We start from the raw sequence: 27,097 nt of genomic DNA, 5'->3' as shown, positions 1-27,097 counted from the left end.
CCCACTATCAACATCTTGGTCTTATTTCTCGAGGAATTAAGGGCTATGGAGAGAGAGCGGGTAAATGGAGTTGAAATCAGCCATGATTGAATGGTGGAGTGGACTCGATGGGCCGAATGGCCTTACTTCCACTCCTATGTCTTATGGTCTTATCTTGTATAAATGCTGTGGCTACAAGACCAGATCAGAGGCTGGAAATTCTGCAGGAACTTCCCAAAGCATATCATTCATCATCTACAAGGCACAAGTCAGGAGTGTGATGGAATACTCTACAATTGCCTGGTTGAGAGCAGTTTCAACAACACTTCAGAAGCTCAACACCATTCAGCACAAAGCAACTTACATGGTTGGCATCCCATCCATTACCTTCAACATTCACTTCTTTCACCACTGACGTACAGTTGCAGCAGTGTGTACCATCATTAAAATGTGCAGTAGTAATTCATCCAAATTCTTCATAACGCCTTCCACAGCATCTTCTAAACCTGTGACCTCTATCACCTAGGGACGAGGGCAGCAGAGGTATGGTAACACTTTCACCTGCAAGCTCCCCTCCAAGCCACACAGCATCCTGACATGCAACTATTGTCCTTTCATTTCATTATTCTGGATCTCCCTTCGAAACAGTGCTGTGGGTGTACCTACACTACATGATGTGCACCTCTTTAAGACGGCAGCTCATCACTATGTTCTCAAGGGCAATTAAGTTGGGAAACAAATACTGTACTAGCCAGCAATGTCTACATCCCATGAAAAAATATTAAAAATCAGATTAGGAGCTGAGTGGCCCTGATGGATTGCAAACTTAGCGCCAGTGAACAGGTTATTGTAGTATATGTGCTGCTTCATAGCACTGTTGATTAAATGTTCCATCACTTTGCTGATGATTGAGAGTAGACTGATAGGGTAGAAATTAGCCAGGTTGGATTTGTTCTTCTTTTGGTGGACATCACATTTGCCACATTGTCGGCTAGATGCCAGTGTTATAGCTGAACTGGAACAGCCTGGATAGGTATGAAAATACAGGACAAATTGCTTTAATTGAAAACATATTGATCTTCCGGTCAGTTGCAGAGTGGGAGCACACGCCACTTGATTGAAAAATATTAAACAATAAGCAAACAATACGTGACAAGGCAGAGAAAAAGTACTTGCACGACGAGAGAGGAGAAAAAACTCACAGGGCAAGTGAGCCTTAAGCTCAATGGAAGCACTTTGGACCAGAAATTGTGGTTTCAAAATCTTCTCCAAAGTTCTTTACACAAGCTGCCATCAACAAACCCCCAAATGTTATTTTAGAATAATAATCTTTATTATTGTCACAATTAGGCTTACATTAACACTGCAATGAAGTTACTGTGAAAATCCCCTAGTCGCTACACTCCGGCGCCTGTCCGGGTACATGAGGGAGAATTCAGAATGTCCAATTCACCTAACAAGCACGTCTTTCTGACCTTTGTGGGAGGAAACTGGAGCACCCGGAGGAAACCAACGCAGATACAGGGAGAACGTGCAGACTCTGCGCAGACAATGACCCAAGCCAGGAATCGAACTTGGGTCCCTGGTGCTGTGAAGCAACAGTGCTAACCACTGTGCTACCGTGCCGCCCATGCAAACAATCACTCTATCTCCAACCGACCTATTTCAACCAAATCCTTGGAAGTATTCACATCCCAAATCCATGTCCATCTCTCCTGCAATTATTATATTCATCTCTTCAATCATGTTTCAAATCTAAAATGGTCCTAAGCAAAGCCCCTCCTCAACCTCTCTGTTGCCTTTGACATTATTGAAATACCATCCCTGACGAATGGCTCTCCTCTATTCTTCAGCTTGCTGCCACTGCTCTTGCTTGATTCTACTCTTGCCTACCTGACTGTGGTTAGAGCACCTCCAACAAAGGGTTACAGTTTTAATTCCCAAATTTCCTTCCTTGGATGCCTCCTCCTCCTCCTTTGCAGGTTGTTGAATTTGGATACAGGTAGCGCACACTGTCAGAAGAAACTGGAGAAGAAACAATGGTGTTAATGTTGCCATAGAAACCAAGCAACAGGGAATAATATTGGGCAGGGATAGGGTGGGCCAATCACAGCATTTACAGCGCAGAAGGAGGCCATTCAGCCCATCGAGTCTCACCGGCCTTTGGAAAGCGCACCCTACCTAAGCCCACACCTCTACCCTATTCCCGTAACCCCACACAAACTTTTTGGACGCTAAGGGCAATTTAGCATGCCCAATCCAACTAAACTGCACATTGTTGGACTGTGGGTGGAAACCGGAGCACCTGGAGTAAACCCATGCATACACGGGGAGAACGTGCAGGCTCTGTACAGACAGTGACCCAAGTCGAGAATCGAACCTGGGACCCTGGTGCTGTGAAGCAACTGTGCTAACCACTGTGCTACTGTGGAGGCAGCAGGGTTGCAGGAAAGGGATGAGAGAAAAGTGAAGCAAGTAGACAATTCAGTTAGGAGGGAAATTGAAAATAATTAGAAACTGAAAGCAGAGGCTGGTGATTAACTCACATTTTTATAGATTTTACACATGTTCCGACAAATTTACTTATTTTAAGTCGAGGCTTAGTCGATTTCTGAAACAGAGTTTTCAGCTTGAGTAGGTAAGAGATTAAAGATCTGAGAAAGTTGCCAGAGGCAAGGTGGCAAATATTCAAATCTAAACAGAAGATTTTCCCATTATAATTTTTTGAAGAAATTTTGGACTGTGTTTAAAACTGTTAGATAAGAGACATTTCAGCTGCTAAAAAAACGATTTTGTTTGTTGAAAAAGCATTTTGTGTGATTTATATGGAAAAGATAATATATCGCAATATGGTTGTTCTAGAGAGCCATCATAGACCAGTGTTCAAATTAACAATGGAAATCCAGTTGAAATATCCACTTAAGTGTTACACAGGGTTCGTGTGGATAATTTCAGATCAGAATTCTCAGCAGAAAATGCTTATGTAATAGTAACCATTTAATTAGGTGGGGATTTTTATTGAAACATTGTTAAAGCAATTTTCAAGCACTTCAGTGAAGGAAAAATGTCTTGCCAACTTACCACAATTAACATGACACATACTGCAATGGTGGTACCATGTTTTTAAAAGCATTCTCATTCTCTCAAATATTTTGACTCCAGTCGATTGAAAATGCAATCAGGATCTTACAAGACTTCCTGAACTCAATAACTATCTTAGTACCAGGTGAATTAATTTCTTACCTATGCCATGTCATCCATAGTTTTGGGATACCAACATTTGGGTTTCAATGAAGAAATTTGGAAATATTTTATTTTGCATCCAGCTTTTTCTTACTGGGGTCTGTACTTAGCATTCTACTTCAGTAGATCCAGTGGAATATTTTCAATCAATCAAAACTCTATCTCTTGTTTTCCCATTGTAACTGTAGTTATTGAGCAGCCAGAATGAAATTTCACTCAAACCACAACTAACTTCAATGTCAATGCTCCGAATTAATGGCTTATCTCAGAACAATCATAACATTACATATAACTGTCAAACTTTGGTGTAGCAGTCCTTTATGTACAAAAACAATAATAAAATAAAATAAGAATTAAATCAAAGCTGATTTCTTTTTGTTCTACTTACTTGAGCATGGTTCTCGGTGTCTATCATTTACTGACACATTTTGAGGAAGAAAAATGGCAATTTTTGACCATTGCCTTTAATTCTCCTTGTTAACAGAATATTTGCTTTCCCTTGCTTTCTCCCTTGGAGAAATGTAGGTGTAATTTTCATACCTCATGTAGAGGACAATGTTAGTTCTTCAGCTATAAGGGTGAGATTAAGCACTCTGCAAGCTGAGACGGAAATATATTTCTGCTGTCATTCTATACAAATTGTTCCCACTGCGCGACATAAATATAGCGGGGTGAAATTTCCATTGCCTGACTCCGCGATTGGGAATCCCAATCAGGCAGAGAATGGAACGCTCCCAAAAAACGGGTTTGGTACTTTTGCTATGATTGACAACGCCTCACCACATCAAAATCAGCCAAGTGAAACCATTGAGCTCCTTTTGATGTGATGATGAGCTGTCAATCATAGCAGCAGTGTTTATAAACATTGTGGTTAGCATCAAAGTAGGGTATCAGAAATGCTTTCAAGTGTGAAGGGAAAGATAGATAAACAATCCACCAAGCATCTGTCACTGGAATTATAAAACTGTTGATCGCTGGCTAGCGCAATGTATTGCTGTGTGAAATTCAATGAGAGTTTTGCATTTCAAAGGCTGTCAGGGGATTTGAAGCCCTTTCAAGTGTACTTGGCTCTGGAGGAAGCCTCTGATACTTGTAACTGCTGCCGTTTTAAACACTTTTGTCTGAAGCAGATGTTAGGGAAGGGTAAATAAAAATGCAGTGATCTTTCACGATATTCCCTGTACTGCTCTTCATAGGCAGGGGTGACTCATGAGGATTCTGATGGGGGGGGGGGGGTCTGTGATGGGAGTGACTGATGGGGGTCTCTAATGGAGGGGGGGGGGGTTACTGATGGGGGTGACTCATGGGGAGATGTCTGTTTGGGGGGGTCTGATCCATAGAATCCCTACAATGCAGAAGGAAGCCATTCAGCTCATCGAGTCTGTACTGACCCTCTGAAAGAGTACCCTACTTGGCCCACTTCCGCGCCCTATCCCTGTAACTCCATCTAACCGTTGGATACTGACGGGCAATTTACCATGACCAATCCACCTAACCTGCACATCTTTAATCTCGGACTTTGTATGGGCGGGGAAGGAGCCGAGGGTGGGGAGGACTTGCTACAGAGGCAGAGGCAGCAGGGGGGGTTGACGTTGCCAAACTTGCTTCATTATTATTGGGCGGCGAATGTGGACAAAGTGCAGCAGTGGTGGGAAGGAGAAGGGATAGAGTGGCTTAGGATGGAGGAGGAATCTTGTAAGGGGTCTAGTTTGAGGGCTATGGTGACAGCAGCATTGCCAATGGCTCCGAGTAGATATTCAGGGAGCCCAGTGGTGCAGTCCACAGCGAAGATATAGAATCAGCTGAGGAGGCATTTTAGGATGGAAGGGATGTCGGTGCTAACGCCGCTGTGTGAGAATCATGGGTTTGAGCTGGGGGGATGGATAGTGTATATAGGAGGTGGAGGGAAGTGGGGCTGGTCAAAATGAGGGATTTGTATTTGGCGGAAGGGTTAGTCATTCTGGAGGAGCTAAAGGAGAGGGTAGCGCTGCCAAGGGGTAGTGAGTTCAGGTACCTGCAGGTTAGGGACTTTGCACGAAAGGTCTGGAGGAGGTTCCCTAGGTTGCCGGGATACACCCTGCTGGAGTGACTGCTGCCACCGGATGTGGAAGGGGAGGGAAAAAAACTTGCACATCTTTGGACTGTGGGAGGAAACCGGAGCACGTGGAGGAAACTCACTCATTCAAAGGACAACGTGCAAACTCCACACTGTCACCCAAGGTCGGAATTAAACCTGGGTCCCTGGCACTGTGGGGGTGCAGTGCCAACAACTGTGCCATTGTGACGTCTGCATGATGGGGGGAAGGGGGTGCCCATTGGGGGTTTCCTGATGGGGGGTGGTGATTGATGGGATGGGGGGGTGGTCAAGTCACCCTCATGCGTGCATGCAGGGGGGTGGTGTCATTCATTGTTCCTCTAGTGGGGGAGAAGGATTCCTCTCCTTGTTCGTTGTGGTGTGGGCGGGGAGCAGGAATAACCTTGTGTGGGGGTGCTGCCAGACCTCAGGATTGGGCTGTTCACTCAAAATGGCAGCCCAATACCGGGATTCCAATGGAATCCGGAGTGCTCTCCCCCATACATACAATTGCATGGTTAAGGAAAGAGACTCTCACCTGGGCACCACTCCCATAACCAGCAGAGACCAGTCCCGATTGTTCGCTGGCGGGAGCACTTAGTCTCTAGAATGGAGAATCCAGACCAATGCCTAACTTGAAAGCCAGATATTTGTTGCACCCCATAGTAATTGCCAAAATGGTTATCTTAGCGAGCAGTATTGTGAAGTATTGTTTTTAGAGTGCAAACCCCCAGGGTTAGATATCTGGGTCACACCGCCATAAACATGGCTTCAATTACTACTTTTAATCTGCATTCAAATGCTACAAATTTAATTTAAAATAATGTGCAACAGCACAAACTTGCAATTCAGACTTCAGTAGGATCTATGTGCTGACAGAAGATTCGGGTCCCACTATTACACATGCTGTGTCAGATTTTTCTACCAACCTATTTGGAATGATTGTGGGGGCGATTCTCTGATATGGAGGCCAAGTGTTCGCGCCGTCGTGAATGCCGTCGCGTTTCACGACGGTGCAGAAAGGGCCCGGGCACGACCTATTCTGGCCCCCACAGGGATCACGTCGCTCCAGCGTCCTTACGCGGTGCCAAATGGGCGCCGCGCCAAACGGCGCATGCGCAGTTGGGCCGCGCCATCCTGCGCATGCGCGGGGAATGTCTTACGCATGCCGGCCCCTCACCAACATGGGGCCGCGTGCGGAAGGAGGGGGGGGGGAAGAGGCCGGCCCGCCGATCAGTGGGCCCCGATCACGGGCCATACCCCATCGGAGGCCACCCTGGTGAAGGAGCCCCCCTCCCTCCCCCACAGGCCGCCCCCCCCCCCAGCATTCCCGCAGAGTTCCCGCCGGCAGCGACCAGGGGTGGACGGCACTGGCGGGAACCTGTCGTATCGCAGCGGCCGCTCGGCCCATCCGGCTGGAGAATCGCCGCTCGCCGGTTCTCCGAGCGGCCCGGTGCGAATCGCGCGCCGCTGGTTTCCAGGGGGTGGGAGAATCGCGTGCGGGGGTTGGGGCGGCGTGGCGCGATTCGCGCGGTGCCCCGGCGATTCTCCCACCCGGCGTGGAGGTGAGAATAGCGCCCTGTGTTTTTTGGTTTGGATGGAGGAAAAATAATTGGGAAATAAGCAGAAGCTAACTAAAATAACAAGCAGTTTTCATGCAGGACCACCACAGGTCTCGAGGCATTTGATGATTCTTAGCTCAACCTGTTTCGCAATTTTGGGATGCCTCCGTGAAAATTATTTTAAACCGTTTTTTCAAAAATACTCATTTGGTGGAAACAGCATATAATGTTGCATCAGCTGTTTGCACTTCTAAGACATGTTTTGAATAGGAAAACTTTCTTTAATATGTACCTAAAGGATTTTAAAACTTGCTTGTGCAAACACACATACACACACTACATCCAGAGTTGTGGAAAACACATCAGTCACACAAAATGCATTAAAATGTTACCGTCAGGTTCAGTAGTACTTCAAGGGTTACTTGATGGAATACAGACTGTGCGTTAGCAGGATGTGAGAGATTCAAAGTAAGCTGTATACATTAGTGTAAGAGATTGAGAAAAATATACAATAATCAAATGGCATGTTAAATGTTCATAGTACAAAGTTACCACAGGTAGTTTCTTTCATTCAAGATTGCAGCAGATAAAGTTCACAGGAAATATGTTCACATTGTAAAAATTAAAAAAAAAGCAAAATACGCTGGGTACAAAACAGTTCAGTTAAAAAACACTTTTTCAAACAAAATAAAATATTTTAGGTATTAAAAACCTATGGATGTGCAATTATTCTACACAATAATACTGATGACTACATAGATAGCTCATTCTGTTTTCACACCCAACATGGGTTAACTAGACTAGAGCATTTTAGCCGAATGAATGCTGAATGAAAACAAAACACAAAAATAAAAGCTAAGAAAGCTCTCCCAAAACTGTTAACTACAATAACTGTAATCTAGCTGGATTTTCTGTATCAAAAGCCCAGCGTTATTGGATATAACATGTACACTATTTGGTGTAACAAATCTCTTGCTTAAGGCAGTGGTTCCACAGGGCAGTCAGTGCAATTGGGAGTGCACAGTCCACGGAAGTTCAGATCAATCATCCAATGCTTCTCAGCCATTCCAGGTATTGTTCCCATTTAGTCCTGGTGATTAGTACTGCGTAGTCAGTGCTTGAATACGAAGACATTAAGCACATCCTTGGATTCAATTCTGGCACAGAAAGAACAAAATGCTGGAATTCTTCCACAAGGTCCTTAGCGAACTGCACATATTTATCAAGCCTGCATCCAAGTCAATTTTTGAATAATATCAAGAGCTTCAGTCACTCAAAAGACATTAGGTTTGCAGGAACCTGTGGAGATAACATTGCAAATTATTAGATAAAACAATTACCTGACCTAAGGATCTAAAACCGTCATTTCCCACAGCACCAGGGCTATAAATCTGTTACTTCAGTAATGTTCAAGGACATGAACATGTTCCTTTCTCCCACAAAATAACCAATATTCTAACTACCACTTAGAATGCTCTAATAATTTAGATTGGCAAAAACTTTTCAAATCTTAACATTCATATATATATATTACACTAATTCATGCTATTATGGGCACATTTTCCTATTTTCTTTTCTTATTGGTGCCCTTGGAAAAACACATACCATGGTTGTTGATCTCCATTTTTGATTTCAAATAAGCTGGTGTTTTGACAATTAACAGCAAGATGTCTAGTCACATTTCTGTGAATAGTGTGTGACAGTTAACTACTCCAACCATAAGAATTACAATGAAAATGTGGTAACTGTGCCTCAAGTTTGAATTCTATTAAATGGTAATTGAAAATTTTCTGAGATATTTCAGATGTACAAGAGATACATTACAAAGAGATACATTACAAAACTAAAGACAACACCTGAGCTTTGCTACTGTGAATTCCATATTGATGCTTCACTTATAAAAGAATGTGTAAAAATAAAACTTCCACCTGATAGTGTACTCAGAATAACAGAAAAAAAGCCTTTTTATTAATAACTTCAGCTACTAGATCTATTCTGTAATTTTAAAAGGAATTTTATTTTGTTTTCATTAAGTAGCAGAGCATGCAATCTAAAGTTTGGCTTTTTCATTTTTGCATATATGAAAAATGCTGTCAATAATAATATTTCTTTAAAAAAAATGACGTTGAGTACAAGATCAGCCATTTTTGGAGGGCTAGAAGGGTGAGTCCAGCGGGAGTCCCAAAACGGCTTTTACACAAGTAGGATTTCCCGTTGAGATTCTCTCTGACCATGTAGGGAATTACCCACCCCTTCCATTTTCTTTTCTAAGTGTTTGAAAATACAAAAGGAAAACCCAAGAAGGCAGCTGATAGGCTGTCCTCCACCTTTCCCGCCAGAGACAACACTTCGAAAAAAGTCAAAAACATTCTGCCCATTGCTTTTGAATTTTAACTAATTTATTGAAGATAATGTATTGAAAGCAGGCATCTGTCTATCTTGGGAGATGAGGGACTGCACTTGGTTGTGCCACTTCTGGATTGAACATAACCTGTTGTGACTGATGAGTGGCATAGCGACAAAAAATAACGCTGAGACCCGTTGGCCAAAGTTTGGCTTTTTCATTTTTGCATATATGAAAAATGCTGTCAATAATAATATTTCTTTAAAAAATATGACGTTGAGTACAAGATCAGCCATGATCTTTTGAATAGCAGAACAAGCTCAAGTGGCCAAATGGCTGCTCCTATTTCTTAAATTTCTTGCATGCCCTCTTTGACCGCTTATCTCCAGGCACTCCAGTCAGCAGCAAGGACATCCCATACATCAACTATGATCCCAGTCAACTTGCGGTTTTGCTTGCAGAACATTCTTGTATCACAGACTTTGGCAACCTGTTGGACCCGTGCAGATAGCAAGCTTGCCACGTCTTTTGGAAGGTGCTGATATTCATTTGGAGCACATGACTCAGCCAACGGAGTTGCAGAGGGTAAACAATCTGGGGATCTCTGGTTTACTGGCATGCTGGTTTACTTCCATATTTGGCACTTTGTCAGGAAATGCCCAGTATTCATCTGAGGCAGCGGAGATACAAGTTGTTCAGTCCCTTTTATTAGTTGGCCTAACTTGGCCATGCTTCACTACCAAAAAACAGAAAAAAAAACAACATTCACCTCCACACCCCTCCTCCACAGTTCAATGTCTTCCTTCACCTGCTAGTCCATTGTCACTCAAAAACTCCATTGCCTCCTCTGGCGATCCAAAGTAGTGCTCTCTGTTGTTGAAGGTCACCCAGAGGCGAGCCGTGTACAACGACCCGAACTTCACCCCCTTTTTAAAGAGGGCATCCTTCACCCAGTTTAACCTGGCCCTCCTCTTCGCTAGATCCGGCCCAGGTCCTGATACACTCACAGCTCACTCCCCTCCCAGGTGCATCTCCTCGTCTGCCTCGCCCACCTCAGAATCTTTTTCTTTCCAGGAACCGGTAAAGACGCACCACCCTTGCCCTCGGCGGCTCGTTCGCCTGTGGCCTCCTCATCAGCACCCTGTGCGCTCGGTCGACCTCCAGGGGCCGGAAAAGGCCCCCTTTACCATCAACTTTTCCAGCATTCTGGCCACATAAGTGGCAGCATCCGCTCCCTCAATGCCTTCAGGCATCCCTACAATTCTCAAGTTCTGTCTCCGGGAGCAAATCTCAAGGTCCTCCACCTTACCCTGCAGCCGTTTCTGAGTCTCCCACATTACTCCTAATTTGGTCGCCAATGAAGCCAACTGCTCCTCGTGCTCCCTCACTGCCTCCTCCACTTTCTGGATAGCTTGGTCCTGGGACTCCAGCCTCTGCTCCACTCGATCGATTCCCGACTTCAGCAGCCCTACAGCCTTGGCTAGGTCCCCATGGGCCTCTCTCCTCTGCAGGCTGAACTTCTCGTTTAAGAAGTCCACCAGTTGACCCATCGACCATTGGGTAGGCAGTGCAGGCCCTTTACCCTCCGCCATTTTAAGCTGTGGCGCACAAAGATTCTCCTGCTCCAACTGCTCCCTTCTTCTCGACCCACTTCTGGTTCATGGAACCATCCACCAGTCCCACCAGTGGAGTCAAATTTCCCTCTGGCCAGCCCTACACCTTCTTCAGCCACACATCCACCCTCCGAATGGGGAAAAGGTCCGAAAAAACCAGCCTCGAGTGGGAGCTGCCAAATGTGCGACCGCTCACATCATGGCCGCCCCCGGAAATGCAACAATATTGTTATACATTTACAGTGCATATCATGCCAACTCCTCAAATGGAAAATATAATGTCACAATCTAAGAGTTAAAATTTTGTTGATAACCTTTACATCGGCTTTATTTTCTTAATGTTCTGAGGGACTAGTAAGCCTAACCTATCTTTCTTTAAGATCCCAAGTGACATGACTCTAAGGTAACAATTTCATCAAATACTCCTGAATACATACTGTGATTTCCTGGTTAAGTGGCAGTTTGATTACAAATATAGATGTTTAGATCGCATAATATGTGTTTGCTTGGGTCTAGCTTAGCTTTTCCTGCCAGTTTATTAAATCTGTACTGTGGTCCTTTCAAGGACAATATACCTTTCCAGAGATCCTCAAAATTGAATGGTATACTCCAGGTGGGATCTCACCAAGGCAAGAGCCAACTGGAGCATAACCTGCTCACTTGAATGTCAACCCACTTGTGATAAACAACAACTTGCACTTATATAGCACCTTTAATGTAGTATAACATCCCAAGGTAATTTACAAGAGTGGAAGAAAATAAAGTTTGACATAAACCATATGAGGATATATTAAATCAGGCGGCCAACATCAGGTGATTAGAAAGGCAGTTTTAAGGAATGTTTTAAAAGAAAACCGAGGTAGAGATGTAGTTCAGAGGTTCAGGGGGGGAATTCCAAAACTTGAGCCTAGGAAACTGAATACATTAGCCTTTTGATCACTGGGTTCAAAGAACTCGCCATCAAGTTAAAACATGGCAGAAGTACAGGATTTCTGTCACAGGAACTTTATATCAACAATATTTTTCAAAGTTTCATGTTTAAATGGTATCTGGCTGCTACTTATTTCCTTGATTTTTCTCCTGGTTGAGTAACTTAGGAACTAAGAGTGACAGCCTCAGAATTGGGGCTGAATCTTTGGATTTTCAACCCCTGAGATTTGTGGATGCTCAATTGTTGAGAACATTCAGGGAAGGGATTGATAGATTTTTGGATACCAAGGAAATCAAAGGTTCTTGGGATAGTGTGGAAAAGTGGAATGGAGGTAAAAGCTCAGCTTTGATCTTACTGAATAGTGCAGCAAGTCTGAAGGGCCGAATGGCTTAAGCCTGTTCATTTTTCTAAAGAATCTTGATAGCACAAAAAAACAGACCAAAAGTAGAGATTTTGCTCAAAACGAGAGCTAGGAACATTCAATAAGGTTGACAAACTTGAAATTTAAAAAAAAAGCTTTGTTGGTAAATAAATATTTTGTATGGAAGGAGGATAGGAAACTTGCCATTAACATAGCTCAAAGAATATATTTGCCAGTGAGTCACATACTTCCTTTGCCATTTTCCCCCTTGTATCATTAAGGGGCAAAAGTTCCAATCCACACAAAAAACAAATACAGCTCTGCCAAATCAAAGCAAAGTTGTTTAATTAATTCTGTGTAGTAGGTTTGGCAGAAATTGGTCTGCTCAGGGGCTCTTGTTTTTGGAGAACAGTTGTTTTTTTTATATCAGGGGATTGCTTGGTGCCCATTAAAGGCTATAGCCTACCAAAAAGAAGCCACCCAATGCACGGTGGCAGATTTATGTATAACAACATTTGTCATTTAGAAATGTAATGGATTTCTCAATCGTCTTTATTCTCTCTGTGCCAAGTTGCATCCACATAATATTCTATCCACATAATAGAATCTTAATTTTTTGATACCTACTTGGATCAGAGAAAAGGGAATAGTGCCTTCTTGAACTAGATGTACTAAAGCAAGTTCAGCAGTGTTCCAACCTTAAACCTAATGACATAGGGTATTAAAGGACAAAGTCAGCCAATGAACTCACATACTAGCCCTGAGGTGTCCAATCTCTGACAGGAATGGGAGTTTTCCATTGAAGGAACATATATGAAATAAAAGCACCACTGAGAAGATACTTAGTTTGTGGAAGGTTGCATAAGATTGACTAATTTAAGGATTTGATCATTAGTACTATCTTTCATATGTCTTCTTTTAAACCTTGGTATTCTGTGTGCTCCCAAAATGAATCACAATTAAATTACAAATACTTTCCCTTAACTGTTTCAAAGATTCTGAGACATGGGTTCTGGAAACGTTAATGCCAAATAAACTATGGCAATAAATCCTGCTGTTTCTTTCAGACACTAGGAAACACTTCCTTATATTGGAGCAGATGCCAATTATACCAAAACCACAGATGGCTTCAAAAGGCAGACAGAACCATGTTTTCTTGGTCAATATGAAACAAGAATGCAGTTTTCATTTCCCTTACTTTTGCCAATTTCCAGAAGGAAAGAAAAATTGCACATACAAATCTCAAGACTTTCTATCTTTATTTTGGAGGGAAATAGATCTCTTTTGGCTGTTCTTTTCGACAGCAAGAAGATCGATAGACATCCCGTCTTGGAGCCCCAAGTTTGCCATTTCCTGATGAAAAGTCGATTTCAAACCTATATATAATATCCAGCTAAAGAGGTTTTCATATTAGGATCATAATGATAACAAAGTGACAGAGACAACAACTAATGTTCCCCCAGATTAATCCTGGTATTAGTTTAAATTATTAGAATTACACAAGTTGCAAGTATCCCAAAAGGGAAACAATTTCTAGAAGTACAATCTCCAGGAACCCCAGTTCAATAGATGATCCATTTTCAAATGGGAGGCAAAATGGGAAAATTATACCGTGGGTGGGTGGTCAGCTTCAGGAGAATTCCATTCAGATAGTGAAGGTTAAAATGAATGACTGTATGTTTAAAGTGCTGCATCCAGAGGTGTTCTATGCAATGAGATTATCTAACAAATATTTTCCAAAGTATGAAAGTTTGTTCCTGTCTTTCTTACATTGATGCTGAGTGCCTTTCCCCTTTTTTTAATATTCTAATTATAAACACAAAGGTCTACTCCAAGTCTAAATAGCTCCTATGGTGTTCTCAATTGAGCTCAGAAATTGGGACTTGTTTGGGACTTTATTTTTCCGTAGCATGCCGAGCTGAGCTGCAACATTCTAACATAGATGGATTCAAACTTTTGGGAAAACTGGAGCTACTGATTTAGAAAACTACTATGAAGATTCTGACACTTCCATCAACACGTCTGCATTCTTATGAGTAGCCAATTGCGATTAAAATGTAATCAGCTGAAAGAACTGGGCTGTGATTCTCCACCATACGGCCCCCCCTCCCGCTGGCAGCGGAATTCACCGTCCCGCCAGCAGGCCAATGGGGTTTCCCAATTTGGGCTGCCCCATGCTGTCGGGAAATCCCTGGGCGTGGGTGCACTGCTGGCGCAAAGGAGAATCCCGCCAGTGGAGAATCCAGCCCATGAACGTCCAGCACTTCAGAATGCACCATGATTATAACCCACTGTAAATAAAGCTTCTGGGGCACTCTCCCACCTCTTCTTGATAGTATTCCACATGTAGAAAATCTTAAATTGTTAAAGCAAATCTAGGCACAACCTGATTCTGCAAATCAATTGATAATAGTCAACATTAGAGTGATGAATCATTTTCTCTTCCCAAGCTTGCAGATGGAGAGAAACAAACTCATTTATATGGCCCCTTACACAATCTCAACAATCACAAAGTGCTTTACAATCAATGAAGTGGAATAACTGCTGTAATGGAGGAAATGTGGCAGCCAATTTATTCACAGCAAGGCCCCACAAACCAACAATGTGATAACAAACAAATAATCTGGTTCAATGAAATTTGTTAAAGGATACATATTGGCAAAGACATTGGGAAGATCTCTCCTGCTCTTCTTTGAAATAATGCCACAGAATTTTTATATGTATGTTCAATATCTGGCCGTGAAAGAGACTCCAGGATGATATGTTGCCTCCCTGGTGCCAGGGTCCAGGATGTCTCAGGACGGGTAGCGGGCATCCTGAAGGGGGAGGGCAAACAGGCAGAGGTCGTTATACATATTGGTACTAACGACATAGGCAGGAAGGGGCATAAGGAAGGTCCTGCAGCAGGAGTTCAGGGAGCTAGGCAGAAAGTTAAAAGAAAGGCCTCTCGGGTTGTAATCTCGGGATTACTCCCTGTGCTACCAGCCAGTGAGGCTAGAAATAGGAAGATAGAGCAGCTAAGCATGTGGCTAAACAGCTGGTGTAGGAGGGAGGGTTTCCGTTATCTGGACCACTGGGAGCTCTTCCGGGGGAGGTGTGACCTGTATAAGAAGGACGGGTTGCATCTAAACTGGAGAGGCATAAATTTCCCGGCTGCGAGGTTTGCTAGTGTTTAAACTAGTATGGCAGGGGGGTGGGTACCAGAGCAATAGGTCAGAAGGTGAAAGCATTGAGGGAGAACTAGGGAATAGGGCCAGTATGGCTCTGAGGAAGAGCAGACAGGGAGATGTTGCTGAAAACAGCGGGTCTGGTGGCCTGAAGTGCATATGTTTTAATGCAAGAAGTATTACGGGTAAGGCAGATGAACTTAGAGCTTGGATTAGTACTTGGAACTATGATGTTGTTGCCATTACATAGACCTGGTTGAGGGAAGGACAGGATTGGCAGCTAAAGGTTCCAGGATTTAGATGTTTCAGGCGGGATAGAGGGGGATGTAAAAGGGGTGGCGGAGTTGTGCTACTGGTTAGGGAGAATATCACAGCTGTACTACGGGAGGACACCTCAGAGGGCAGCGAGGCTATATGGGTAGAGATCAGGAATAAGAAGGGTGCAGTCACAATGTTGGGGGTTTACTACAGGCCTCCCAACAGCCAGCGGGAGATAAAGGAGAAGATAGGTAGACAGATTTTGGAAACAAGTAAAAACAACAGGGTTAATGTGATGGGAGACTTCAACTTCCCCAATATTGACTGGGACTCACTTAGTGCTAGGGGCTTAGACGGGGCAGAGTTTGTAAGGAGCATCCAGGAGAGCTTCTTAAAACAATATGTAGATAGTCCAACTAGGGAAGGGGCTGTACTGAACCTGGTATTAGGGAATGAGCCTGGCCAGGTGGTAGAAGTTTCAGTAGGGGAGCATTTTGGGAACAGTGACCACAATTCAGTAAGTTTTAAAGTGCTGGTGGACAAGGATAAGAGTGGTCCTAGGGTGAATGTACTAAGTTTTAAAGTGCTGGTGGACAATGATAAGAGTGGTCCTAGGTTGAATGTACTAAATTGGGGGAAGGCTAATTATAACAATATTAGGCAGGAACTGAAGAACCTAGATTGGGGGCGGATGTTTGAGGGTAAATCAACATCTGACACGTGGGAGGCTTTCAAATGTCAGTTGAAAGGAATTCAGGACCGGCATGTTCCTGTGCGGAAGAAGGATAAATACGGCAAATTTCAGGAACCTTGGATAACGAGAGATATTGTAGGCCTCGTCAAAAAGAAAAAGGAGGCATTTGTCAGGGCTAGAAGGCTGGGAGCAGATGAAGCCTGTGTGGAATATAAGGAAAGTAGGAAGGAACTTAAGCAAGGAGTCAGGAGGGCTAGAAGGGGTCACGAAAAGTCATTGGCAAATAGGGTTAGGAAAATCCCAAGGCTTTCTACACGTACATAAAAAGCAAGAGGGTAGCCAGAGAAAGGGTTGGCCCACTGAAGGATAGGCAAGGGAATCTATGTTTGGAGCCAGAGGAAATGGGTGAGGTACTAAATGAATACTTTGCATCAGTATTCACCAAAGAGAAAGAATTGGTGGATGTTGAGTCTGGAGAAGGGTGTGTAGATAGCCTGGGTCACATTGAGATCCAAAAAGACGAGGTGTTGGACATCTTGAAAAATATTAAGGTAGATAAGTCCCCAGGGCCTAATGGGATCTACCCCAGAATACTGAAGGAGGCTAGAGAGGAAATTGCTGAGGCCTTGACAGAAATCTCTGGATCCTCACTGTCTTCAGGTGATGTCCTGGAGGACTGGAGAATAGCCAATGTTGTTCCTCTGTTTAAGAAGGGTAGCAAGGATAATCCAGGGAACTACAGGCCGGTGAGCCTTACGTCAGTGGTAGGGAAATTACTGGAGAAAATTCTTCGAGACAGGATCTACTCCCATTTGGAAGCAAATGGACGTATTAGTGAGAGGTCGCATGGTTTTGTGAAGGGGAGGTCGTGTCTCGCTAACTTGATAAAGAGTTTTTCGAAGAGGTCACAAAGATGATTGATGCAGGTAGGGCAGTGGATGTTGTCTATATGGACTTCAGTAAGGCCTTTGACAAGGTCCCTCATGGTAGACTGGTACAAAAGGTGAAATCACACGGGATCAGGGGTGAGATGGCAAGATGGATACAGAACTGGTTAGGTCATAGAAGGCAGAGAGTAGCAATGGAAGGGTGCTTTTCTAATTGGAGGGCTGTGACTAGTGGTGTTCCGCAGGGATCAGTGCTGGGACCTTTGCTGTTCGTAGTATATATAAATGATTCGGAGGAAAATGTAACTGGTCTGATCAGTAAGTTTGTCGACGACACAAAGGTTGGTGGAATTGCGGATAGCGATGAGGACTGTCAGAGGATACAGCAGGATTTAGATTGTTTGGAGACTTGGGCGGAGAGATGGCAGATGGAGTTTAATCCGGACAAATGTGAGGTAATGCATTTTGGAAGGTCTAATGCAGGTAGGGAATATACAGTGAATGGTAGAACCCTCAAGAGTATTGAAAGTCAGAGAGATCTAGGTGTACAAGTCCACAGGTCACTGAAAGGGGCAACACAGGTGGAGAAGGTAGTCAAGAAGACATACGGCATGCTTGCCTTCATTGGCTGGGGCATTGAGTATAAGAATTGGCAAGTCATGTTGCAGCTGTATAGAACCTTAGTTAGGCCACACTTGGAGTATAGTGTTCAATTCTGGTCGCCACACTGCCAGAAGGGTGTGGAGGCTTTAGAGAGGGTGCAGAAGAGATTTACCAGGATGTTGCCTGGTATGGAGTGCATTAGCTATGAGGAGCGGTTGAATAAACTTGGTTTGTTCTCACTGGAACAACGGAGGTTGAGGGGCGACCTGATAGAGGTCTACAAAATCATGAGGGGCACAGACAGAGTGGATAGTCAGAGGCTTTTTCCCAGGATAGAGGGGTCAATTACTAGGGGTCTTAGGTTCAAGGTGTGAGGGGCAAGGTTTAGAGGAGATGTACGAGGCTGTACTTTTCTTTGTTCTATCTCATCTTTAAGATGGCTCCTTTGACAGTGAAGCACTCCCTCAGTATTGCACCAGACTGCCAGCCTAAAGTTTGTGGTATGAAGTGAGATTTGCACTTAAAATGTCTGGCTGAGGGAAGACCGCTCTCACTGGGTCATAGCTGACATCTGCCTAACAATATTACAGCAACTGAGAATGTGCCAGCTTCTAAACATACTGGGCGCAATCTACCAGCTGTTCACAAGGGCCAAAATTCTCCGGCCATTCGCTGGCGGGGGGATTCTGTGGTCCCACCGGCAGCGTACCCCCACCCGCAGGTTTTCCGGTGGCATGATGCCACCACTAAACAAGTCTTCCACTCACACCACCCAGTCAGCATTCTGCAGAGACAACCCTCTTCCTTGATACCCTGGTTGACTCCTCCATCATCCCCAAGCCTTCATCTTCTTCCCACAAACACCTTCCCCTGCAATTGCAGAAGGTGCAATACCTGCCCCTTTACCTCTTCTGTCCAATGGCCCAAACACTCCTTTCAGGTGATGCAGCATTTCGCTTGCAGCTCCTTCAACCTAGTCTACTGTATTCACTGCTCCCAATGCTGTCTCCCCGACATTGGGGAGATTAAACGTAAACTGGGTGACGGCTTCACAGAATACCTTCACTCGATCTGCAAGCAAACCCCAACCTTCCGGTCACTTGCCATTTCAACTCAGCACCTTGTTCTCATGTCCATGTGTCTATCCTGGGCCTGTTGCAGTGCTCCCATGATGCCCGACGTAAACTAGAAGAACAACACTCCATCTTCCGATTATGCACATTACAGCCTTCTGGACTCAACATAGAGTTCAATAGCTTTAACCTGTGAACTTTCCCTTCCATCTTGTGCCCCCCGCCTTTTTTGTTTTTTGGTTCCTTTGGCTTGCGATAACACACCCACCTCTCCCCCACATGGCCACATGTCCCTTGTTGTTGAGTTTTGCTCCCACTGAGCACAACCCTTTGTTCTCCTAGAAACACATTATGCTACTCTTAGCACTCTTCAGTCCTTGAGGGCACCATCGACATACCTCTTTGTCCATGATACCTCTGTCAATCTCTTCTTTGCTCCGACATATCCCTATCCTTCTATTCTGCCTCATCCTCTCCACCTGCCTCTGCCACTATGTAATTCATTACACATCTACCCTTCTTCAGTTCTGAAGGGTCAAATGGACTCAAACAGTTAACTGTATTTCTCACTCCAAAGATGCCGCCAGACCTATTGGGTTTATCCAGCATTTCCTGTTTTTATTTCAGTTTCCAGCATCTGCAGTGTTTTGTTTTTATTTGAGTCAAAAGTTTCAAGTCTCACTCCAGGCCGACACCTATGCAGTACTGAGAGACTGCCGCACTATCAGACTGTCTGAGGTGGTGTCTGATGGGACGTTAAATTGAGACCCCGTCAGCTCCCTCAGTGGAAGCAAAAGATCCATTGGCACTATACTGAAAAATAAAGCAAGGAAGTTCCCCCACCCCAAGTCCTGGCTGAAGAAAAGCATGAAGCTCCCCCAGCCCTGTCCAGGCAAATAATCTATTCCTTGATCAACATCACAAAAGCGGACCATCTGGTCATTATCCCATTTGTGGTTGTAGGAGCTTTCTATGCACAAACTGTCACGTTTCCTACATTGGAACAGTGACAAGATATCAGAAGTATGTAGTTGGCTTTAAGCTCTTTGAGGCATCTGGTAGTTATGAAAGGCAAGTCATTAATTTTTCCACAGGCAGTGTAACACGTTCTCATTTGCTTCCACAAACTTTGGCTAATGGAGATAAGAATGACACTGCCTGGTCAACTGATGCCAAGTAAACAAGTGAAAATTCCTATGGACTGGGTGCCAAATAGGGCAGTCTCCTTTTTTGCACTTCTTGCTCACGCATTTGATTCGATTTATTATTGTCACATGTATTAGTATACAGTGAAAAGTATTGTTTCTTGCGTGCTGTACAAACAATGCATACCGTACATAGGGAAGGAAGGAAAGACTGGAGAATATAATGTTACAGTTATAGCAAGGTGTAGAGTAAAGATCAACTTAATACGAGGTAGGTCCATTCAAAAGTCTGATGGCAGTAGGGAAGAAGCTGTTCTTGAGTCGGTTGGTACATGACCACAAACTTTGGTATCTTTTTTCTGACGGAAGAAGCTGGAAGAGAGTATGTCCGGGGTGCATACTCTGAGGCAGCGGGAATTATAGATAGAGTCAATGGATGGGAGGCTGGTTTGCGTGATGGACTGGGCTACATTCACAACCTTATGTAGTTTCCTGCGGTCTTGGGCAGAGCAGGCTCCATACCAAACTGTGATACAACCAGAAAGAATGCTTTCTATGGTGCATCTGTAGAAGTTGGTGAGGGTCGTAGCTGACATGCCAAATTTCCTTAGTCTTCTGAGAAAGTAGAGTCGTTGGTGGGCTTTCTTAACTATAGTGTCAGCATGGGGGGACCAGGATAGGCTGTTGGTGATCTGTACACCTAACAACTTGAAGCTCTCGACCCTTTCTACTTTGTTCCCATTGATGTAGGCAGGGTCATGTTCTCCACTACGCTTCCTGAAGTCGATGACAATCTCCTTCGTTTTGTTGACATTTAGGGAGAGAGTATCGTCATCGCACCAGTTCACCAGATTCTCTATCTCATTCCTGTACTCTGTCTCGTCATTGTTTGAAATCCGACCCACTAGTCATAGGTGTATAAGGAGTATAGTAGGGGGCTGAGGACACAGCCTTGTGGGGCACCAAATTAGGGTTAGGAGACATCCTGCATCCTTGAACTGCTTGTGATTATCTCCCAGCAAGCTATAAAGGAACTATTTTAAATAGCAGCTATAACTGTATGCTATTTCTACTTCAAGTTGTTGGCAAATGTTTGTCAGCAGCTCCAGTCCAGACTGGCACTTTTTGTGCATTATCACCATGAGGCCAAGTTTATAAAATCCTGAGAGTTTGGACCACAACAACTTCAGGAAGCACAGAGTTTGCTGCATGTCAATTCTACTGTTTCAACATCCAAAAGGTGATAGTTATCTCTGTAATTTGTGTAAAATCATGAAAAGGAAGGAGAGATTTATGAAACATTCAAACTTTAAAAAGATGTCCATATGAAATACAAAAGACAAACCTGAATTCATTTTGTATATGCCTTTCTTCCTATAAATAATTACAGAGTTAAATATGCTGAAGGCAAATTACAACTCAGCAATTTGACTGAGTAGCAGATTCTTGCAACTACAAGAATTTGAAGTTGGCTGTCTCAAGCTCTTTGCAATTTTTTGTTGTTCGTTGTAATGAAGGCTGAATCTTATTTTGTGCCAGTTTAATGATCATCTTGTGGGAGCTGTAAATTTTCTTTGGAAATTTGGCTACGGAAAAACTCAAAATATTTTGGAGGTGAATGTCAAAAAAGTCTGTGTCCTAAGTCCATCATGGCAGTATTACCAATAGAAAAACAGAAATGGTACAATGCTACATATTTATCTTGGGATGATCCAGGATCATTCAACAACAACTTGAATTATTACAGCACTTTCAACCTAGTAAAACACAAAGATGCTTCACAGAACATGATCAAAATTTTGACGCTGAGCCACAGAAGAGAAATTAGGGCTGATGAGCATAAGACCTAGGAGCAGGAATAGGCCATCTAGCCCCTCGAGCCTGCTCTTCATTCAATAAGATCATGGCTGACTTTTTGTGGACACAGCTCCACTTATCCGCCAGCTCACCATAATCCTTAATTCCTTTACTGTCAAAAATCTATCCATCTTTGCCTTAAAAACATTCAACGAGGTAGCCTGAACTGTTTCACTGGGCAGGGAATTCCAAAGATTTACAACCTTTTGGGTGAAGAAGTTCCTCCTCAACTCAGTCCTACATCTGCTCTCCCTTAATTTGAGGCTATACTCCTTAGTTCTAGTTTCACCCACAAGTGGAAACAACCTCCCTGCTTCTGGCTTAAATATTCCCTTCATAATTTTATGTTTCTAAAAGATCCTCCCTCAGTCTTCTAATTCCAATGAGTATAGTCCCAGTCTACTCAGTCTCTCCTCATAAGCCAATCCTCTCAACCACGGAATCATAGATCATGGAATTTTACTGCCATTCGGCCCATCGAGCCTGCACTGGCCCCTGAAAGAGCACCCTACCTGAGCCCACGCCTCCACCCTATCATCCTAACCCAGCAACTCCACCTATCATTTGGACACTACGGGGCAATTTAGCATGACCAATCCACCTAACCCGCACATCGTTTGATTGTGAGAGGAAACCTGAGCACCTGGAGGAAACCTACGCAGACACGGGGAGAACGTGCAGACTCCGCACAGACGGTGACTCAAGCCGGGAATCGAACCTGGGACCCTTGCGTTGTGAAGCAACAGTGCTAACCACTGTGCTACCGTGCCTCCTCATATTTATTAGTGTCACAAGTAGGCTTACATTAACACTGCAATGAAGTTACTGTGAAAATCCCCCAGTCACCACATTCCGGCGCCTGTTCGGGTACTCTGAGGGATAATTCAGAATGTTCAATTCACTTAACAAGCGTGTCTTTCGGGACTTGTGGGAGGAATCCAGAGCACCCGGAGGAAACCCACACAGACACTGGGAGAAAGTGCAGACAGTGACCCAAGCCGGGAATCGAACCCGACGCCCTGGAGCTGTGAGGCAGCAGTGCTAACCACTGTGCAGGAAAACCAAATGGGTTTTTACTACAATTGATGATAGCTTGTCATGGTCAACATTGCAGATTTTTTTTATTAATTGAATTTAAAATCCACTGGCTGCCATGGTGGAACCTAGTGAATCTAGTACATCCTTTCTTTCTGAAAAATATTTTATTGAGTCATATATATTATAAATTTAAACAGAATAAACAACCACAAACCAAGAAAAACAAAACCCAGCCAACCTTGCTTACATTAACAACACCCCCAGAACAATTTCCCACCAACCTACTCCCATCTTACCCAACTCCGTCTGCCCCCCCTTTTTAACATTCCCCCCGCCCTGCTGACAGCTTAGTCCTTTCCAAAGAAGTCAATAAACGGCTGCCACCTCTGGGCAAACCCTAGCATCGAGCCCCTCAGGGCGAACTTAATCTTCTCAAGCCTGAGAAACCCAGCCATGTCACTGACCCATACCCCCGACCTCGAGGGTTCTGAGTCCCTTCATGCTAACACGATCCGTCTCTGGGCTACCAGGGAGGCAAAGGGCAAAACATCGGCCTATCTCGCCCCTCCCTGGACTCCCGGGTCTTTTGACACACCAAAAATCGCCACCACTGGACTTGGGACCACCCTTACTTTCAGTACCTCCGACATGCAAGTAACGGAACCCATTCCCACCGGGCAGCTCAAACTCCTCCTCCAACTCTTCCAAGCACGGAAATCCCCCGTCTACAAACAAATCCCCAAACCGCTCGATCCCCACCGCTGCCACCCCCGAAGCCCCCCATCCAGCCTCCCCGGAGCAAACCGGTGGTTGTCACATATCGATGCTCACACCGACATCCCCTCCAGCCCAAGCCCCTTCCAGCCCCATGTGCTGATGCCACTGTCCCCACACCTCAGGGCCGCCACTACTACCGTGCTTGTGGAGTGCCTGGCCGGCGAGAACGGCAGAGGCACCGTTAACAGTGCCCTCAAACCCGTGTCCTTACATGAGCTGCCTCCATCCGCTCCCACACTGACCCCTCCCCAACTACCCATTTCCTGACCATCGCTATATTCGTCGCCCAGTAATAATTTATAAAATTCGGGGGAGCCAGCCTACCCCCCCGCCCCCCGATCATGCTCCAGCAACACCTTTTTCACCTGCAGGCTTTACCCGTCCACACAAACCCTGAGATCACCGCATTCACTTTCCGAAAAAAAGGTCTTCGTAATGAAGATGGGAGACTCTGAAATACAAACAAGAACCTCGGGAGGACCATCATCTTTATCATCTGAACCCTCCCCGCCAATGACAACTAGAGCGCACCCCACCTCCTAAAGTCCCCCTTCATCTGCTCCACCAACCGAGCCAGATTTAACTTATGCAGCTGCTCCCACCCCTGCACTGGCCCAAATATCGGAGACCCCCCCCCCACCACCTTGAATGCCATCTCCCCAGTCTCTTCTCCTGCCCCCTCACCTGGATCGGAAAGACCTCACTCTTCCCTATGTTCAATTTGTACCCCGAAAACCGGACAAACCCTCTAAGATCCCCATAATCCCCCCAATACCACCCAACGCGTCTGCAATATACAGTAACAAATCGTCCGAGTAGAGCAAGACCCCTGTGTTCCACCCCCCCCACCCCTTTTTTACTATCCCCTGCCCAGTCCCTCGACGTTCTCAGCGGCATCGCCAACGTCTCTATAGCCAAGGCAAAGAGCAGCGGGGAGAGTGGACATCCCTGCCGTGTCCCCCCGGTGCAGCCTAAAATAGTCCGAGCTCACCCAGTTCGTCCACATACTCTCCACCAGTGCCTGGACAGCAACCAAACCCAATCCACAAAACCCTGCCTAAATTCAAACCACCCCAAAACTTCCCACAAATAGTCTCACTCCACCCGATCAAAGGCCTTTTCCACGTCCATGGCGACCACCACCTCTACCTCTCGTCTCTCGGAGGGCATCATTATCACATTTAATAATCTCCTGATATTAGCCGCCAGATGCCTCCCCTTCATGAACTCCGTCTGGTCCTCCCCAATCACCCCCGGCACAGTCCTCAATTCTCAAGGCCAAAATCTTGGTCAATAACTTGGCATCCACATTCAACAGTGAAATAGGCTTATACATACACACTGCTCTGGATCCTTATCCCGCTTCAAAATCAAGGCCTGCAATAGTGTCGGGGGGGAGCACCTCCCACTCCCTCGCCTCGTTGAATGCCCTCGCCAACAAGGGCCCCACTTTTTATAGAACTCCACTGGGCATCCGTCCGGGCTCGGGGCCTTGCCCGACTGCATCGTCTCCAGCCCCTATAACACTTCTACCAGCCCAATGGAGGCACCCAGCCCTCCATCAAATCCTCATCCACCTTTGGGAACTCCAACTCCTCCAAAAACCGCTTCATCCCCTCCACCCCCATCCGGTGTTCCGACTCATACAGCCTGCTGTAAAAATCCCTAAACAACCCATTCCCCCCCATCGAATCCAAAACCACGTTTCCCCCCCGTCCCGATTTCCCTCGCTGCCTCCTGCTTCCTCAATTGGTGCACCAACATCCTGCTCGCCTTCTCCCCATATTCATAAACCATCCCTCTCACCCTCCTCAGCTGCCCAACCGCTTTCAGACCTGCCATCGCAGGCACCAATGGAAGATCCCACTGTAAATTCATGACTGCGTGAAACCGATTGGTCACCCGCCATATTCTCCCCCCAGACCTGCCATGGAACAAACCAGTGGGGTCTTGGGGGAATTCTGCCTGAGATCATTCAAACTCTGGCCTCCTTGCAATAAAGGTCAGCATACAATTCACCTTCCTGATTGCACTCTGTACCTGCATGTTATCATTCTGTATTTTCAGTACAAGGCACCCAAATCATTAATATATTCCATCCTTGAAAAAAAAAGCTTTTCTTTTGCCCTGTTAAGAGCCACCTAAAGTTTGTAACCAAGACTTTGTTCCAGTGTACCTTTCAGGTCTGGTACTTTTCCAGAGGTAAAGAGTTTCAAAGGATACCATCATGTAATGTGAAGAAAAATTACTTATTTTAAGAGACCAAAATCAGGCTATTCAACTGATAAATTTCATTTTTAAAATCCTCTTCAGAAAGTACTGTTACATATCAATCTTAAGATCTGTCTTGATACTCGTGTACTGCTGCAGATGGAAAGTGAAATATGACAATAATTGTACCTGTTGTCTGTTGCTTTGGCAGGCAGAACTCAAATGTTTAAACCAGAGCATTGCATTCCCTCTATTACCAGCCTGGAATTTGTAAGAATTTCCTGAAAATGAATGAGACAAAAATATTGTATTGAATAGTTGCAGTATTAAATTCAACTTTGGAAAGTTTTCTACTGTGGTTAAGAAAATCAATTCTATCATTAAGAATCAGAAATTGAGACTTCCGGGTGCGGCTATGCAGAGCTAGGTCGCATATTCGGTAGCTCCCGCTTGGAACGGACTTTTGGGCTCTTTTACAGGGCCCCCACGGCATTTGTTTGACATTTCCCGGTGTGGCAAGAAGACTGCAGCATTCCCCTGACAGTGTCCCCCAGGAATGTTATGTCTTTTGGCTACTAGACCCGGCAGAAACAGTAAAAGATTTGGCTTTGGCTGCAGGTTTAGACAAAAGTATCTTCCAGCATGCAGGCGGGGGAAGGGCAGCTTAAAGCTGCAATCTGACTTGACTCTATCAAAGGTGAATTCTAGCAGCAGAGGGAACAACTGTGAAAAGATCTACCAAGGCCATTGAAGAAGCAGGGACGAGGCTTCCGGTGGCGGCCATTGAGGAGTAGGTTGCGCACTCGGCAGCTCCCGCCTGGAACTGACTCTCAGACCTTTTTCAGGAGTTTCCATAGACTTTTTAAACGGACCAGAAGTGTAACGGCCAAAGGAGCGGCACTGGAGCAACGGGAGAAGCGAGGGAAAGATAACAAAATGGCGGCGGCCAGGGACAAAGGGGAGCTGCAGGAGTTCATCAAGCGCTGCTTCGAGGAGCAGCGTGAGGAGATGCGCAAGATGTTGGCGCCTATGCTTTCGGCAATTGAAAGACTCGGGATCACCCAGAAGGTCCACGAAGCTAAGATCCAGGAGGTACAGAAAAGAGTCAGTCAGAACGAGGACGAGCTCGTGGGCCTGGCGGTGAGAGTGGAGCAGAACGAGGTGCTACACAAGAGGTGGGCGGGAAGACTCGAAGACCTGGAGAACAGGTCGAGGAGAAAGAATCTGCGAATTCTGGGTCTCCCTGAGGGAGTGGAGGGGGCTGATGACGGGGCATATGC

General features: G+C 45.0%; 1 protein-coding gene across 3 annotated transcripts in view; it reads right to left on the bottom strand.

Annotated features, from left to right (window-relative positions):
* Window positions 1–7,118: 7,118 nt before the first annotated feature.
* The window catches only part of ralgps2 (Ral GEF with PH domain and SH3 binding motif 2), a 677,925-nt gene continuing 657,946 nt past the window's right edge, over window positions 7,119–27,097 (bottom strand). For all 3 annotated transcript variants that reach the window (XM_072511682.1, XM_072511681.1, XM_072511683.1), the window contains 2 exons: window positions 26,007–26,098; window positions 7,119–8,157 (listed from right to left, as the gene is read on the bottom strand). In XM_072511682.1, the coding sequence (XP_072367783.1) occupies window positions 8,128–8,157; window positions 26,007–26,098 (122 nt within the window). In that variant the 3' untranslated portion in view covers window positions 7,119–8,127. The remainder of the gene's footprint in view (window positions 8,158–26,006; window positions 26,099–27,097) is intronic.

The sequence above is a fragment of the Scyliorhinus torazame genome, chromosome 7 (genome assembly GCF_047496885.1).
Source record: "Scyliorhinus torazame isolate Kashiwa2021f chromosome 7, sScyTor2.1, whole genome shotgun sequence".
Classification (NCBI taxonomy): domain Eukaryota; kingdom Metazoa; phylum Chordata; class Chondrichthyes; order Carcharhiniformes; family Scyliorhinidae; genus Scyliorhinus; species Scyliorhinus torazame.
The sequence above is the reverse complement of the archived record's forward strand: the minus strand, read 5'-3'. Positions and strand labels throughout refer to the sequence as shown.